The sequence below is a fragment of the Pyxicephalus adspersus genome, chromosome 1 (genome assembly GCF_032062135.1).
Source record: "Pyxicephalus adspersus chromosome 1, UCB_Pads_2.0, whole genome shotgun sequence".
Lineage (NCBI taxonomy): Eukaryota > Metazoa > Chordata > Amphibia > Anura > Pyxicephalidae > Pyxicephalus > Pyxicephalus adspersus.
In genome coordinates this window covers 86,221,535-86,239,319 of record NC_092858.1, presented here as the reverse complement: position 1 = coordinate 86,239,319, position 17,785 = coordinate 86,221,535, and the positions used below count along the sequence as shown (strand labels likewise).

The 17,785-nt window shown below is 36.1% G+C and overlaps 1 protein-coding gene across 1 annotated transcript; it reads left to right on the top strand.

Moving 5' to 3' along the window:
* The first annotated feature begins 649 nt into the window (after positions 1-649).
* UNC45B (unc-45 myosin chaperone B) lies at positions 650-17,310 on the top strand. Its single transcript, XM_072416983.1, has 20 exons — positions 650-754; positions 2,548-2,709; positions 2,802-2,838; positions 3,004-3,179; positions 3,380-3,469; positions 3,682-3,849; positions 4,354-4,519; positions 7,228-7,398; positions 8,169-8,340; positions 9,420-9,720; positions 10,011-10,105; positions 10,356-10,497; positions 10,598-10,738; positions 11,061-11,188; positions 12,046-12,112; positions 12,234-12,347; positions 13,021-13,136; positions 13,249-13,366; positions 14,344-14,502; positions 15,873-17,310. The coding sequence occupies exons 2-20, from the start codon at positions 2,548-2,550 to the stop codon at positions 16,131-16,133; spliced, it is 2,784 nt and encodes a 927-aa protein (XP_072273084.1). The 5' UTR covers positions 650-754; the 3' UTR covers positions 16,134-17,310.
* Positions 17,311-17,785: the final 475 nt, after the last annotated feature.

The window sequence follows — 17,785 nt, the reverse complement described above, 5'->3', positions numbered from 1 at the left end:
GGGTATTTCCTCCCACATTCCCAAAACATGCAGTTAAGTTAGTTGGCTTTCCCACAAAAATGTCCTTAGACTGTGATAGTTGCAAATGACTGAGGTAGGGTCATTAGATTGTGAGTCCCTTAGAGGGACAGCTACTGACATGACTATGGACTTTGTACAGCACTGCGTAATATGTGGGTGCTATATAAATACTGTGTAATAATAATAGGATATGGGGCAGCAGACAAGAAAAAAAGTTGCCGTGTCATAACAAGCTAGGAAACAAAACTCGGAGTGGATGAGCCAGGCCTAGTGACATGGGCAATCTTCATTTTCCAGAAGCTACTAGCCACTTCCAGCCGTGACAGCTGCTCTGGATCATCTCCCAGTGTATCAGCTTCATGCCACTAACTGTCCCAGTGGTCAGCTTTCTGTCACCTCCATAAATGGCAGGGCAGGTGGGCCGGATAACCCCACCAGGGGGGTCTGCCACCACTTAAAGTGCTTTACAATTCCTTGAATGCATGTTTGTGTGCTAACATGTGTGACAAGAAGATACTTTACTTAGCTTAAGTTTATGTCCAACAATTCATCAAGGAGAATCTTATCTATCAAATTTAAAAATACTTTTTTATAAGAGGACACCCCTGTGTGTGTCTGGTGTCCCAGCATTCCACAGTCCAGGACCATTTCATTCACTTCTATATATATCACAGAGGACACAAGCTGAGTGAGAAGTGCCAGGAAAAGTCCAGGATTGCATACGCCAATCAAGGTATGTTGATGATCGCACTACAAATTTCTAAAGCCGGGGTACACTAGTAATACAAAAAAATCAACCCTATTGTCTGTAGAATGGGCAAAAGAGGAATTTTTACTGGTGTATTTATGAAGTTAAATGCATGTTTCATTTATTTGTATTATAGAGTTATATTTCTAACATATCTGTTCTTGTTCTCTCTTGATAACACTTCTAATATTATATTATGTAGTTACTGGGATTATTGAGCTGATTTAGATGCCCCTCTCCTATTAGACTACTACATTATTTAGGACATTTTTCTTAACACCATCAGTAGATGTAATGACTGCGTTTTATGTTTTTTTTACTTGTATAAGCACATCAGTCATATTGTATAATAACATTCTATATTGAGGATAATACACATTACAGAACAACACAATGTAGTTGATTTAAAAAATGGAGTAGTTTGTTCACTTTGTAAAATGAAATATCTGTGTGCAGAAGAAAATTATTTGTCATAGTGAATGTGGTATATTTATATACAAAGTAAACCCAAAATAAAAATCAGGAGTTTTTCTTGTCTTGATTGAATGGCTAAAGTCAGCAGAGGGTTGTCTAATTCACTGAGCTAATTGAAATATTCATTCTAGAGGGATATTTTGCTATGTGAACAGCATGAACTCTTTTAGTAACTTGACACAGTTTCAGTATAATGCACATGCTGCTATGAAAATTGCTCACCAATTAAAATCCACTGTACCATCAGAAATGTCTAGACCCCATACTATGTAAATTCTGCAATCTCTAGCAATGGGTTTCCTATAGACAACAGTTACTTTGTGTGCATCAGGTCTGGAGTGTTGTATAGTACTATGAATGGGTCAACCATTCTATAAATTAAAAAATGTTACGCTTTTACTTTTAAAACTTTTAGTTTTACTTTATTATGTTAAACTTTAAACTTAAACTTTAAAAATTGTTTTTGCACTCTTCGGCTTCAATTGAAAAAATGTGCAATGATTTTAAGTTCAGTAACTAATGGCAAACAATCTATATATGCTCTTTCCTAACCTGGCTTCAATCATTTTCATTCTGTTAATTGTTCTTTACAGTTGTTCCTTTCCTTAGTGATTATAAGCCCAATTCAAGCAATAATATTTACCCTTTAATTAATTCATTTATTCACTCTTGAACTGTTGATGTGTAAGCTAAAACACCACTGTGCAGGTAGAAAAGTTGAAAAATGTATTTATCATGACAATGCTTTTTCTATGGAATCTAAATAAAACAAATCCAAGTTATCTGATGACATTGTTGTGTGGCAGTGTGAGGACAGGTGATAGGGACACTTGGCTGAACAGGGACAGCTCGCTCTCCATATATAGTAAGCAGTCTGTCATCTGATTACACACAGCTGTCTGGGTGACAAATGTGTAGTGTGGAGGAAATTTCCCAGACCCCTCTAATAACAGCCTGATAGACACACAATATGCAAGGACTGTACATTTGTCTACAAAGATCTATGATTCTTTTCTTATAACATCTAAAGTATAGCTGAAAATATATTCCTGGGGTAAATCTTTGTGAATTGGTCTGATTACATATATAGTAACCATGTTTTTATTGAAAAATGTCATCAATTATACTAGATTTGACAGTATACTGTCATTATATATATTATATATATTAAAGTGTAGTTTGTTGTACAGTCAACACCATATACTGGCTTGTGTTAGGTAATGCTAGATAGGTAGAACCTCTTAGGTGTATTACCAAATGTACTATAATAATGTATTTATATTGGTATTATGCTTTTTTAACAGATGGAAGACCCAATTCAGCTTAAAGAAGATGGAAATAAGTTTTTCAAGGAAAATGATTATGACCAAGCTCTTGACTGCTACAGCAAAGCCATAAAGCTTGCTAAAGATAAGAAGTTGCAGGCCCTCTTGTATCGTAACAGATCAGCCTGTTACCTTAAAAAGGTGTGTTATAAATCATTTTCTTCTGTTACATCTTTGTGGTTAGAGAGAACAATCAGTTTTGAAAACTGATTTTTTCTTTTCTCCTTAAACAGGAAAATTATGCCCAAGCAGCTTCAGATGCATCTAAAGGTAGGAAGTTTAAGAAAACAGTAGAATGTTTTGCTTGACTGTCTTGTGCCTGTAAACCATTTTTTAAATGATTTTTATTGGGAGATATCTCTAAATGGAGATGATGTGTTAACAAAAAGTCAAACACTTTGAAATTGTTTAAACAAGCGTTGCGTTCAATTTCAGCTATTGATGTGGATGCATCAGACATAAAAGCCTTGTTTAGACGTTGTCAGGCTTTGGAGAAACTGGGGAAACTGGACCAAGCATATAAGGATGTTCAGAGATGTGCAACACTAGAGCCAAAGAATAAGAACTTCCTAGAGACTCTTCATCGTCTGGGTAGTAATATTCAGGAGAAGGTAGGACAATGCATGCTTCAATGCCCCCTATAATTTAGTTTACTGAATCAGAGGTTAATAAAACAGCAAATAAGTTGGCTGCTATGTGTTACAGCAGATTGTGAAAGTTACTGAACAGGTCTAAATAAAAAAGATCCAGATATCTTGTATATTCCTGTACACATTCACACACATTCACATGATTTTCTTACTTCTCACAGCTTCGTGTTCAGTTCTCCACTGACTCCCGTGTTCAGCAGATGTTTGAAATCCTGCTGGACCCAAACAGTGAAAAAGAAAAACGAGAAAAGGTAAGAAATTATTTTTAGTTATTGAAATTTTCCAATGTTATTAAGGAAATTAGGAAAACTTAGAACAAAAATATATACAGCAAATAAAAGATATTTTGTAGCTTTTATATACACCGCATACTGTTTTAAAACTTTGACTTGCTCTATAAAACTGGATATTTTAAAAGATAATTTCAGTGTCATCTTTAATGTTTGTATGTTCATTTTTGCAGGCTGTCAACAATCTGATTGTTCTAGGCAGGGAGGATGCAGGTGCAGAAAGAATTTTCCAGAACAATGGTGTGAACCTTCTAATGCAGTTGGTGGATAGTAAAGACCCAGAGTTGATTCTTTCTGCAGTAAGGACCCTTTCTGGAATGTGCACAGGCCACAGAGCAAGAGTAAGTATCTCTCATTTTTGGGGGGCTTGTAATTTTCTACTTACCTATATTCCATGGTACCAGTGTGGAATCTAAATACTCAAGATAATAATCTATTCAAAATAGAAAATTATTTTCTGTTAAGTATTGGATAAAGTTGCGCATGGTTAGCACCCACAGTTTTTACTGTCCTTTGTGGCTGTGATTGGGAGATTCCCCCCATTCTCTGTCCTAGAAACAGGGTGTAACAGGAAGAAAGGAAATATCATCAAAAGGAACTTAGGCAACAAAACAATATTACAATTATGTTTATAGAGTATCAGAAGTCAAGATCTCTTGTGAGGATTTGGTTGTGTCACTGAAAAGAAAGAAATCTCCCCATACAGCAATATGAGGTTCCAATTTTCCCTACAGTTTTTTGCAAGGTTTTAAAAAAAAGTCTTTTTCATGGGAATGTACAAAGGGAAATACTTTTTGAAAGTGGATTTTTAAGTTTTTCAAACATTACATGTTTTTTATTTCTAGGCTACAGCTATCCTACATATTGTGGGTATCGTCAAAATCTGTAGCATTATGGCAGTTGATAATGAAGAAATTGCTATAGCCACATGCAACCTGATACAGAACATTGTGGACTCTCTAACAGGAGAGGATCGAAAGGACCATGGGAAAGAAGAGGCTTTGGTTTTAGGTAAGAGGTCTGGAACATCAGGATATAATATGCCTTCTACTGAGATTTAATATATACATTTAAAGCTGCTTATATAATAGGCTCTAAAGAGAAGAGTTCTAGGTGATTGGGACTATACTGAACAAAATATGCATAGCACAAAGAACTGTAAGGCCCAGGCCCAGAGTCAGTGCTTACACAAATGCCGATCCCCCAACCCAATGCCATACTCTTGACCTATAGTCAAGAGTCTACTATCACTGCCCCAGCATTTGGTTTCTTCCTCTTCTGAGTACACAAAGGATGGTGTTGGGATGAGACAAGGATTCATGGAGGACTAGGAACTCACAAAGGTAGGACTGAACCATGAGGTTGGCTGGGGAAATTACCAGCTAATGTATGTAGCAAGACTTGGTTAGAGGCCAGAGCCAAATATCAGGAATAAGTCAGCCAGGCAAGGTTTCTGAAGATTGAGAGATTTTGAGGTCAAAGAACAGGCAATGATCAGTCCAGGTGGCAGGCAAAGGAAGATCAGACAGGATCAAGGTTGACAACTAAAACTAAACAGTATCATATGCAAAAAGTCTTTAGACTATTGAAGCTTATATTTGGCCTATGGTTAATCGGGGGTCAAATGGCAGGTCCAGGACAGGGTCAGAAAACCATGCCATTAATCATTAATAGGGCAGCACGGTGGCTCAGGGGTTAGCACTCCGGCTTTTGCAGCTCTAGGTCCCAGGTTCAATCCCCAGCCAGGACATTATCTGCATGGAGTTTGCAGGTTCTCCCCGTGTCTGCGTGGGTTTCCTCCCACATCCCAAAAACATGCAGTTAGGTTCATTGGCTTCTCCCTAACAATTGACCTTAGACTACATTATTAAACATGTGACTATGGTAGGGACATTAGATTGTGAGCTCCTTTGAGGGACAGTTAGTGACACAACTATGGACTCTGTACAGCGCTGCGTAATATGATGGCGCTATATAAATACTGTATAATAATAATAATAATAATTAATCATGAGGGGACAGACCCACCTATCAACATGCGCACCAGCCACACCTGAAGTGTGTAAATGTGTGTTGAGTGAACGTACCCACACAGGACATAGAAAACAAGACTGAAATGTAGCCTTTATAGGCTACCTGTATATATTATTCTTAAGATTTATGACAAAAAGTAAAGTTTAGGTCTATCTAAACCATTCATTTGCCCTGTATGCCGTCCACAACCACTAAACTAGTTATTGTATAATCTAAAAAACATTATACAATTTGATTGTAACATACATACTTCGCTTTAGATGCACTTTTTTGTGCTAAGAAAAGGCAGTCATTTCATCTCTTCATTTTATGTTTACGTTTCACAGTTTTTTTTGGCTATTCAACAAAAATGTATCTAGTAATTGTTGCCCAATTATATAGCTCTATATTTGGGAAATTAAGACCTCCGTTTTTAACTACACATAACTATTCTGGAATCCCTCCCTGCCCCGATGAATGTCCTGAACAGTTTATAAATCTCCTTTAGATCTGATTGTTTTATTATTATTAGTAGCATTTGTAAAGTATATAACATTTTGGGAAATATTATAATTTTTATTAAATTAATCCATCCTACATAGTAAAGCTGCAGAGGGGCCCATTTTTGCAACTGCTCCTTAACCGAGAGCCAGAGTGGGAAAATTTTGGCGTGCTAAAGATTAGAGGGGTGTTTGGAAATCAGAACACCCAAGTACTTTAGTCTGTGCTTACACCATACAAATGTATACTGATGGCTCCATCTCGGCTTAGTGTATTTGTTCAGATATAAAGCTTTGGATTTATCTAGATTTATGGAGTACCCCCAATACAGCACTGTATTGCGTTAACAAATCAAGGATAGCTGGCAAACTCTTTTTAGGTTTTGCAAATAAGAGAAGTAGATCATCCGCAAAGGCGGTAATTTTAACTTTCCAGTTACTTATCTGAATTCCCTCAAAGTCATTAGAAAGGAGATGCAGTATGGGATCCAGTGCCAAAATAAATAGTGTAGGAGATAAAGGACATCCCTTAGTGCCCTTAGTCATAGGAACTGGTGCTGATAGAAATACGTTAATAAACAATTTGGTTTCGGGAGACCTATAAATATACTGTATGTAAGAAGTAAAAAGCTGACCGAATGCAAGATGCGTCAGTACAGCATTTAACATGGGCCATTCCACTTTATCGAATGCCTTTTCTGCATGCAACCCCAATAGGATCGATTTAGGAGCCTATTCCCTTGTCCCCACTACAGTGGCCGCTATTGCAGTGCGAACACCTATTGTGGAATGCTTTCCCCTTACAAAACCTAGTTGATGGGACGTGAGAAGGGATGGTAGAAATCGTTGCAATCTATTGACCATATTTATGGCCAACATTTTGTAATCACAGTTAGGTACTGAAATGGGTTGGTAAGAAGATACTTCCCTACCCTCCTTTGGAATTAAAATAGTATGGGCCTCATTAAAATTCAGAAAGGGAGTATTATGTGTCAGTATTGAGTTATACACTTCTGTCAATAATGGGGTAATTTCCAAACTAGCCATTTTATAAAACTCTGCAAAAAAACCATCCGGACCAGGTGTTTTATGATTCGCCATCAAACTAATTGGCAACCACACTTTTATTTATTACAGTACAAAATGACATGATATGAACATGTTTAAAAGTGATTCTTACCACTCCAACTTTTTGCTTTTTTACAGACAGCAGGAAGGACCTCCAGACTATCACCACTCACTTGCTGGATATGCTTGTTAGTAAGAAGGTCTCTGGACATGGCAGGGATCAGGCGCTGATCCTGCTCAATAAAAACATCCCTCGTAAAAACCTAAAGAATATTGACAACTCCAAAACTCTATTTGTGGTTGATTCAGGTAAAAATAGCAAAAATCTAAAGGTTTTTTTTTTAAAAGCAGTGAAACACTGTTTTCAGTTATTACATATTACAATTCATAACACTATTTAAGTTTTGTCTCAAATCATTTTTTTCATGCATTGTCTCTTTCTTAAGACAGTTGCTATCATTTTCCAGGATGCATCAAAAAAATTGTAAATTTGCCTGCTTTGATTTACATTATTTATTGAATTTAATATTTGATTTAATATTTGAAAGAAGAGTATAGAAATGTAACATCAGTAAAAAGAATTCTTATAACCGTTGTGTTAAAGATTTGGATAAAATGAACAACTGAACATTTTAACAAAAAAACACAAATAAACTGCAATATGGTAAATAAATAAAGAATGTTTTATAAAGAAAAACAAACTGCATTACGATAGCAAGGAATTAGGTTTTATGCCAAACAAGATTCCCAAACAAAAGTTTTTACCCCTTTTCATACTAATCATATAATCGTGTTTTGCAAAAAAAATATTTTGACATTGGATTACTCCAAAAAAATTTTTACTGTTTCTTTAATTTGAATGTCATAAATATGTCTGTAGATGCTATGAAGCCTTTGGATAATTAATTTAAAAAAACATAATGTGCATGTGAACTTAATCCTTTCTTTGGCTTGGCCAATGCATTGTGAAATGGAAAGACAAAGACAGGGAAAAAATAAAATAAAGTCTTTGAAACATAAAGGGAACTGTCAGTGATCAGAACTGTATACATAAAATATATATATATATTTTTTAACAGGACTGAAAAAAATTTTAAAGGTTTTAGGGCAAATCCCAGAACTACCAAACAGCCTTCCACTGACGGTGAATACCCGCCTAAATGCATCTATCCTTGTAAATAAATTATATGATGACCTGCGCTGTGACCCTGAAAGAGACAACTTCCGTTTAATATGTGAGGAGTACATAACGTAAGTAACATTGCAATATTTACACATTATGAGTTAGTAATTAATGCTATTTCATCAATTGTCTTCTTGATTACTATAAAGTTTACTGTAAAGTTTTTTTTGGTATTTTGGTTATTATTTATATTGGTACATGTACCTGTTATAATATAGACACAATAATTTATGTATTTTTAAGTAAATTTATAGTAAGTTAATGGAGTCTTTTTATAAACAGGGAATCTGATATCCCCTGAAACATTCCTTGGTGAAGAATCAATTACTCCAATTGAAACACATAGGACCTGGCAGAATCTCCACCAGGGTTTTAGGGAATGTCGGATTCCCTGCTTTATAAACTGATCACTAATTTTTCAGGTTTCAGAAATATCAGACAATGATTAGGCACAATAAAGCTGGTTCCACCTGTTGTGCCCTATTTTATTTACAGTTTAATTTGATAAATAAGTGTATATGCCTTTACACTGGATTACAACATTTCTATACTTGAATGAAAATAATTTTCAATTTTAAGCTACGTGGATCAACCTGAAATGGTAATATTGAGTTAGTTGTAATTTAGATAACAACTAGGAAGTGGAAAGACATTTTCGCTGAATGATTTGATTGCATAGTGTCACCACTATGGACTTTGTACAGCGCTGGGTAATATGATGGCGCTAAATAAATACTGTGTAATAATAATAATTGCAAATTGGTTAAAAGTCTTAATGCCCAGAGCCGTAATGCATATATATATATATATATATATATATATATATTATATTATATATGGTATTTATTATTATCTAATCTAGCAACAATTAAAACTAAAGACAAACAATTTATAAAGCCACTCATGTTCCCATCATTTGGTTTCTATACCAACAATCATTTTGAATACCTTTATTTGGGGACCACTGACATCAGGGAATGTTAGAACTGCTAAAAACAGTATGTATGCCAAGGTTTACTTGAGATACGAGTTACTTCAGGCTTTACCAAAGGGTATATGATATACAATTTAAATTTGAAACTCTTTATTGTTTTTTTATCTTTTTGTCTCAGGTCCTAATAACAAACATTTACTTATTGTCTCTTAGTGGTAATTTTGACCCAAAGAATATGGAGAAGAACCTACATGCCATACAAACTGTTTCAGGTATCCTACAGGGACCCTTTGATCTTGGAAACAAATTGCTAGGGATGCAAGGTGTCATGGAAATGATGGTAGCACTGACAGCATCAGAAAATGAGACAGATCAACTGGTTGCAGTCGAAGCACTCATTCACGCATCTACAAAACTCAGCCGTGCCTCTTTTATCATTACTAATGGAGTGTCCATGTTAAAAGACATCTACAAGAAAACAAAGAATGAGAAGATTAAGATCCGTGCCTTGGTGGTGAGTACAAACAAATTGAAATCATGCTCTCTTATACTACATACTCAATTCCTATTGTGTTCACCTTTAGAGACTTTAAGACCAAACCACACAAATTTTTGTTAAAAAATCAATTTATACATTTTTTTTCTGCTGGTCAAAAGTAGCATAGAGGCTAATATACAACCAACAAAATTTAAAAATCATTCACTAAGCGATTACAAGGCAGATATGACCTAGGCAAGTGTTTGATTCTGCTGATATTCTCTTTTTCAGTGTTTTATTTCACTTTCCTTACTCTTAATTTGCAGGGCCTTTGCAAACTGGGATCAGCAGGTGGTACAGACTATGCTTTACGGCAGTTTGCTGAGGGATCTACTGAAAAACTTGCTAAACAATGCAGAAAGTAAGTACCATTGTAAAAAACAAAAACAAAACACCTATTCTACAAACCACTCGTTTGGATTTATTAATAAGTGTTTCTAGCTTATTAATAAGAGCTACCATCTGTTAATAGGGAAAACTAGATTTTTTTTTCAGAAAGGCATACATATATATTTTACATGTACAAAATACAGCTTACAAAAAACCATTATGCAATGGGTGTCTGGTTACTTTCCATTTGTGTTTGAAAAGTAACTAATGTCTCTTCATAGGTGGCTATGTAATCCAAGCATTGACTTACAAACACGGAAGTGGGCAGTAGAAGGCTTGGCTTACCTGACTTTAGATGCTGATGTAAAAGATGATTTTGTTGAAGATGAACAAGCTTTGCAAGCCATGTTTGAACTCTCTAAGGTTGGTATAGCTACATATAGATTATATATGCTAATTATTTTATGATGCTATTAGATCTTGATATATACAGATCAATTGAAATTTCTGTTTACTCCTATAGACGAGTGACAAGACAGTCCTGTACTCGGTGGCAACCACTTTGGTTAACTGTACAAACAGTTATGATGTGAAAGAGGTAATTCCCGAAATGGTACAGCTGGCCAAATTCTCCAAGCAACATGTTCCTGAGCAGCATCCAAAGGTAATCATATACTGGAAATTGGAATACTGTAAAACAGAGAATGAGCCGCATACTGTGGGTTTTAATTGAACATAACTGGGACACTAGAACACAATAATGGTACTTAGCCATAACATCTCTGGTACTCATTGCCATGCCATATCTATTGTAATACTTGTGCAGATGTTCTGTGCCAGCACTTGCTGAAATAAATATGATTGTAGATATGAATGTGAATTACACAGATTCAAAGTAATTTTGTTTTACTAAGACAAGAATAGAAAGAACTGTCTTTACAGTGTTGGTGTTGTATTATATAGTTATTTCCTATGTGTTTTTTTAGGATAAGAAAGACTTTGTAACCAAACGAGTCAAGAGACTGCTGAAGGCTGATGTGATCTCTACCCTAGCTTGCATGGTGAAAGCTGACAACGCTATACTTACAGATCAAACCAAAGAGCAACTGGCAAGGTAATAAACAGTCATGTTAGGAACATGTTGGAATACTCCTTTCCTCAACAGTAGTGGTTTTGTTATTGGGAGGACATTATTACTAACTAATATGTCCCAGTCCCAGGAATGATCATAATTGGCAGAATTCAGGATATGCACAGCATAAACTGGAAACAGCCCTATCTTCTCATGAATGTGAACTGTCAGCATCTTAGCGACACTTAGACACTGTGAAAATTTTGGTGGTGTTAATAAAGGGAATGTAAAGTTGTTTCACATATTTTTTCTTTATTAAGGTCAGGAATAAAAACAATAAAATCCCTTAAACAGAAGAATGGTTTATCCCCTTACCTTTCCATCCTTGCCTGCTTGTTAAGGGGGTCCCATGCAAGGATTTAAATAGAAAGAGATAATATGAAACAAAGCAGCTTCTTTTCCTGATACAGATCCTGAGGTCTTGCAAAATAGCAGTTTATTTCAAACTTACCACTGTCACTCCAGACTTTTTAACACCACCCAATGCTTCAATCTGCTGGTTGACCCCCCTATGCTGCCTATAGTCACCCTCAGTCCACACTTCCAGCTATCACTGCTGCCCTGTTTTTTATTCTGGCTGTGATTAAATTTGTGTGGTTAAAGTAAATGTCACTGTTTTCATCTCTGTTGTTTTATGCAATTCCAGTGCAATTGATGATAAAAGTGTAATAATGTATTTTTTATTCTAGTATTTTAGTTTCACATGTGCCTAACTGTACCAAAATGCAAGCATTTAAACATGGCTAAGGGCCTAGAAATCAAGTTTCATGAGTTAGCAAGATACAGTTTTGGTTTTTGTAGGAAGCTGTTTGTATTAATTTACATTGTACTGTTTATAGGGTTTTCCTGGCACTGTGTGAAGATCCAAAAGACAGAGGAACTATAGTTGCACAAGGGGGTGGTAAGGTAATGTGCTTTTTTTTTATTAATAGCTCAGTAGGTTTTACATTTGCTATTTTTTTCCTAAGTATGTAAGCATTGTTAAAATATAACTATAATTTCCACCTGTTGCACTTTTTCCACATAGGCCATGATTCCACTCGCTCTGGAAGGCACCGAAGTTGGAAAGACAAAAGCCGCTCATGGTCTTGCCAAAATAGCAGCTATATCTAACCCTGACATTGCATTCCCAGGAGAAAGGGTATGTTTTGCTGAGGGATCACACTGGCCTGCAGCTTGCCTTACTCGATTGCTGAGTGAGCAGATATTTAGCATGAAAATACAGAGGTGTTGTAGCTTTAGCCATAGCTTTAGAGTTAAGTAAGAAAGATTACTAAAAAAAGTTTCAAGCATTCTCCATGTCAGGCTGTATCCAGCAGTTCACTGGGTACTCTTTAGTACATAATGTTTGATCAGTTACCATAAACACAATGCTTAATCAGTAAAGTGGTAATTGAAGTGTTCTTAAAGTGTATTAAGAGCTGTGCAAATACAAGCTAGTCCTAGCCATGCTTACTAGTAGTTATATAAATAATGCTGTGGATTGTTGATCAAGGAATTTATCATTTGTATCCCACTAATGCACAAGTTCTTTGCCTAATAACTGTTTCTTTTTTGTGTGAAAGATTGTGAAAGTAATTTTTGTTTTCAATTGTAGTTAAAAGTGAAGGTTCTTTTATATGTGACTATACATGCCTTTAAAAATGTATAAATTTTAAAGCACCTCAGCACCTAAAAATCCCCATTGTATGGAACACTGTATTGAAATTGTAAAGCAGTTAATAAAAGAATTGTTCAATTTAGTTTAAAAAAGTATACTGTGTAAAAATGTGTTTTAGAGCTCACTCAAAATGTTCATTTTGGTATCCTTGCAGGTATATGAGGTAGTACGTCCCCTGGTCAGTCTTCTAAACACAGAGAAAGATGGCATGCAGAACTATGAAGCTCTTTTAGGGCTGACCAACTTTGCTGGAAAAAATGACAAATTAAGGTCAGTAATATATATAATGTAATAAATCATAATCTCTATGGATTTTAAAGTGGCTTTAAAATGGTGAATTGAAATAAAATGCTTAATTAAGTGTTACTATTTTATTGTGTAGGCAAAAAATTATCAAGGAAAAGGCCCTTCCTGAAATAGAGAATTACATGTTTGAAAATCATGAACAGATCCGTCAAGCTGCTACTGAATGCATGTGCAACTTGGCAGTAAATAAAGAGGTAAGAGGGGTAATCTTGTTTTGCTACTACCTAGGATTTCTTCAGACTTGTCATCTTTGTGGATATGGAGTCTAGTCTCACATTATTGGGAAAGTAGTTGAAAGAGTATACTTAATACAAGATTAGGATTTTTGTAAATGTAGTTTCGAATTACATTGATCCTGCCTCATCCCAAACTACATACACCCGTGAAGGAGGAGTCAATTAGCAGTGTTTTTTTACTAAAGTAGACAATGGCTCATGATGCACCTTTTCCGCATTACCCACTTCTTCAAGTATTAAAACTTTGTAATGTACCTGTATTTTAAAGGATAACAGTTTAGGGATTTTATTCTAATGGACAATATTTATTGTTGACAGTAAATTATTCTAAAGAAGCAAATTCAGTAATTTCTAGAAGACATGAACTCCAGTGATGGTAATAGTAGGTGCAATTTCCTCTTAGATTGTAAGCTCTTCTGGGCAGGGTCCTCTTCCCCTCCTGTGTCACTCTCTGTAGCTGCGTGTCATTTGCAACCTGTATTTAATGTACAGTGCTGCGTAATGTGTTGGCGCTATATAAATACTGTTTAAGAAAAATTATTACTAAAGTCCTCCTTCAGAAATGACCTTTTATCCTTTAGGCAGGTTCAGACCTGCTTTGAGATCCTGTTATCCCATGCATCTCGCGGCGGCTGGCACCTTGATTGCCCCTCGGCCTCTAGTGCCGCATCCCTGGTTCTTAAGGGACCAGTGTCTGCATATTTGACAATGCCACCCAATTCATTCTCTATAGGCCTGCCACTGGGAGAAGATACATGTAGCGTCCCCCCAGAGGCAGGGGTTCCCTGGCATGAGTAAGAAGTAAACATACCTCAGCATCATGGCCAGTGAGAACATAGCCTTTGTTTTTACAGATAGTGAATAACCAGTTTACAAAGTTTATTTATTAATAGTCAAAATACAAAAATCTCAGTTTGTCATGTTCATCTGTGTAGGTCCAGGAAAGGTTCTCGTCAGAAGGAAATGACCGTTTGAAGTTCGTTGTATTATTGTGCGGTGAAGAAGATGAAGAAAAACTGCAAAGAGCTGCAGCAGGAACCTTAGCTGTTTTGACTGCAGCTGACAAGAAGATGTGTCACAAGATGACACAAGTGGTGAGTATTGGTCAACGCAACCTAACCTTCCCAACACTTCCAACATTTTCTTAAAAGACTTTAAAAATACTATAATAAAAAAAACTGAAAAATGAAATCAAATAAAATATTCATGTTTGAAATCGGACACAAAGGACTTTATTTATAAAACAGGGAATCAGACATTTCCTCATTCTATGGTGGGAATTTTCATAGTTGCAATAGCAGTAATTAATTCCACCATGGAATGTTTGGGGGAATGTCAGATTCCCTATTAAATAAACAGAATACCAAAATCATGCTCATTAAAGTAAACCTTCAGAGTTATACAGAGTTACCATACCTACATATCTAACCTTCCTGTGAAATTCTAGTTATCTGGCTATTATGATGACCCACTAGCTTCAGTACTTTCACCAACCGCCGAGTCATTAACCTGCAACAATTAATAGGATCAGAAATATCAGAGTAATTTTAGAAGTTATCTGTACATTTTGTAATTGATTTAAAGTTTGAGGGTCAGTATGACTAGCATTTGCAGAATAAAAGATATCGATGTATTTAGCTTTAAGTCTAAAACAATGTCCATTAAATGTATAACCCAGAAGTTTGTAATTACTCCCTTGGTTTCTCTAATGATCCATCTGCAAACATTGCATATCTTACTATTGCAATAATTTATTTATTTATAACATCACCAGTAAATATATGATTATATAAGTAAAGAGAAGTAATGAGAACATGTCAAAGTTTATTTCAAGCATGGACGTATATGGGGCGTTTTACCTATTGGGTTCATACATTCATAGTGGGGATCTCTGGTCTCAGCTTTTTCTGATTTAGTTTGTATTTATATATATAGCACCTGTTATTTTTCCTTGCCATAGTGAGTAGGAGCAATGGTGTCAGGAAGTGGATCCTAATGCCAACTAATATGCCACAGCACTGATGTCTCATCAGGGTTGGTCCCACAATGAGAAACAATTATAATAAATACCAGTTATGAAACAATTATAAGAGTGGGTGAACCACTAATGCAAGCCTGAAGCCCCAGGTTGCACCGCTCCCTAAGTAGGGCTACTTCAGTGGCACCCGCACTGACAAAAAATGATAACACCATGCTTTTTGTAAGCAAACATCTTTTATTAATGTTAGGGTGGGTGTTTCTGACCAGGGGTGTTCCCATAGCACTGAGACACTGCATAAATCCCACAGATCCCTTTAACACCGTGTAGTGATATTCAGAGATGTGGCACAAATGCTAAAACAGGAAAGTGGATAATGTTAATTGTTTGTGTCTCTGACTGGTTTACTGTTTATGTTCGTAAATTTGACTTTCAATGTTGACTTGTTCCCATATTTATAAATCGTGTGTGTGTATACATTTTCAGACTACACAGTGGATGGAGATCCTGCAGAGACTTTGCCTGAATGAGGACTTGCAGGTTCAGCACCGAGGAGTTGTGATTGCCTACAACCTGATTAATGCGGACAAAGAGCTTGCAAAGACACTGGTGGAGGCTGAAATGCTGGAGATCCTGACTGTTATTGGAAAAGAGGAGAACAATCCAAAGAAGGAACACATTATTGCTGTGGCCAGAGAAGCCTTGGTCAAATGCTTAGATTATGGCCTTATTAAGCCCATTTCCTGAATGTTCAGAAAACACAATCCCAGTTAGAGCTGCATTCCTTTTGTATAAATGGTCGAAAGGGAGGGTAGGTGTACACTAGGTAATTCTGTCTGAGACAGTGGCTAAAATGGCTTCTCTCTTCATAGAAACACAAAACGTCTGTACACTCATTATTGAATATTTATCCTTAAAATATGAATTTTTGCCTAGCAACAACAATATGGGCTTTATTTATAAAGACGTGAATGTGACATTCACCAAACCTTAAATGCAGGTGTACTTTTTTGGTTGAAATGTATAAAATCAGCAATTGATTGCCTGCAGTGAATGTTAAGTGTTTGTCACATCTGGTATTTTAAAATATACCCATTTTGTGTTTTTGGTACATTGATTCCAATTGACTCCTCAATACTTGCAAAGAGATCTTTCTCATTCTAAATACAGCTTTGTGGTTATACCTTTATGTCTCATCTGTAATACAGTTGTGATTGGACTGCTCAGGTAAAGAACAAGTTCACTTTTAGGAAAAACGACCAGTCCACTCTTCCTATACACATAATCATGAGACTTAAGCCGCATACACAGGTGCAATAATAGTCGTTAGAAAGGATCATTGACAATCCTTTCCAATGACTAGCACTGCACGATGCATGAACGAGTACTATACATACAACACCGTTATGCTCTATGCAGAGGGGAGGGGGAGAACAAAGGAGCAGCACCCCGCTGGGCGCTCTCCCCCTTCCCTTGCATTAGGATCGTTCATTGTCCGTGGATCCGTGGATTGTCCGTGGATCCGCCAGGACCGACGTTCGGACATTGGACGACTGGCGCTGTGCACACGCCAGATTCTCGCCCGATATCTGCCCTGAGTTGATTATCGGGCGAGAACCACTAGAGGTGTGTACGTAGCTATTTAAATCTAAAGGGTTTAATTGCACGGCTACCACTAGAAAATATTTAGGAGTAGAAGAGGTTTAGGCTTGTATACAACAATCAAGCAAGCAACTTTTTTTTCTATTGTTTTAAAGGTTTGTTGAAAAAATGTATTTGTATAAATGTTATAGAATATATATTTAATGTTTTATCGTGAAAACTGACATGAGGTTAATTTTTAGAAGTTTATTTTCCCGTGTTAAAATATGGCAGCATTCTTATAGTTTCTATAATTGATGTGTAATAAACTAAAATTGATATATGTTGTGTTTTCAGTTTTTAATAAGAAATGCTCACTATTTATTTAAATATTTTAATATATCTCTAAACCACCTTGTGGGAGAAGGATGGATTAGAGATTTAATTTTTATGGGATTGTCAACCTACATACAGAAGCTATATACACTGGGAAAGGGGCAGAAATCCTGCCACAATATTCCTTCCACAGTACAGTGTTGATGCCATTTGCTTCTCAATCTGCCCCTTCCAAAGAGAGAAATTCAATTGCAAGCTAGGCCAGACTTTGTTACATGTAACATACTTCTTAGTGGTAATAAAGGCTTGAGACATCATATGACTCATTCAAAGGTTTTGGGACATGTTGACCTGTTAAAAAAGTCAGATGCCTGTACCTCAGGTTAGCTTGTGAATATTCCTTTCTCCTCATCCCATCTAAGCTCCAATATTGCCCTTTATAGGGATGGGCCAATCTTGGAGCACACACATGCTTTATACAC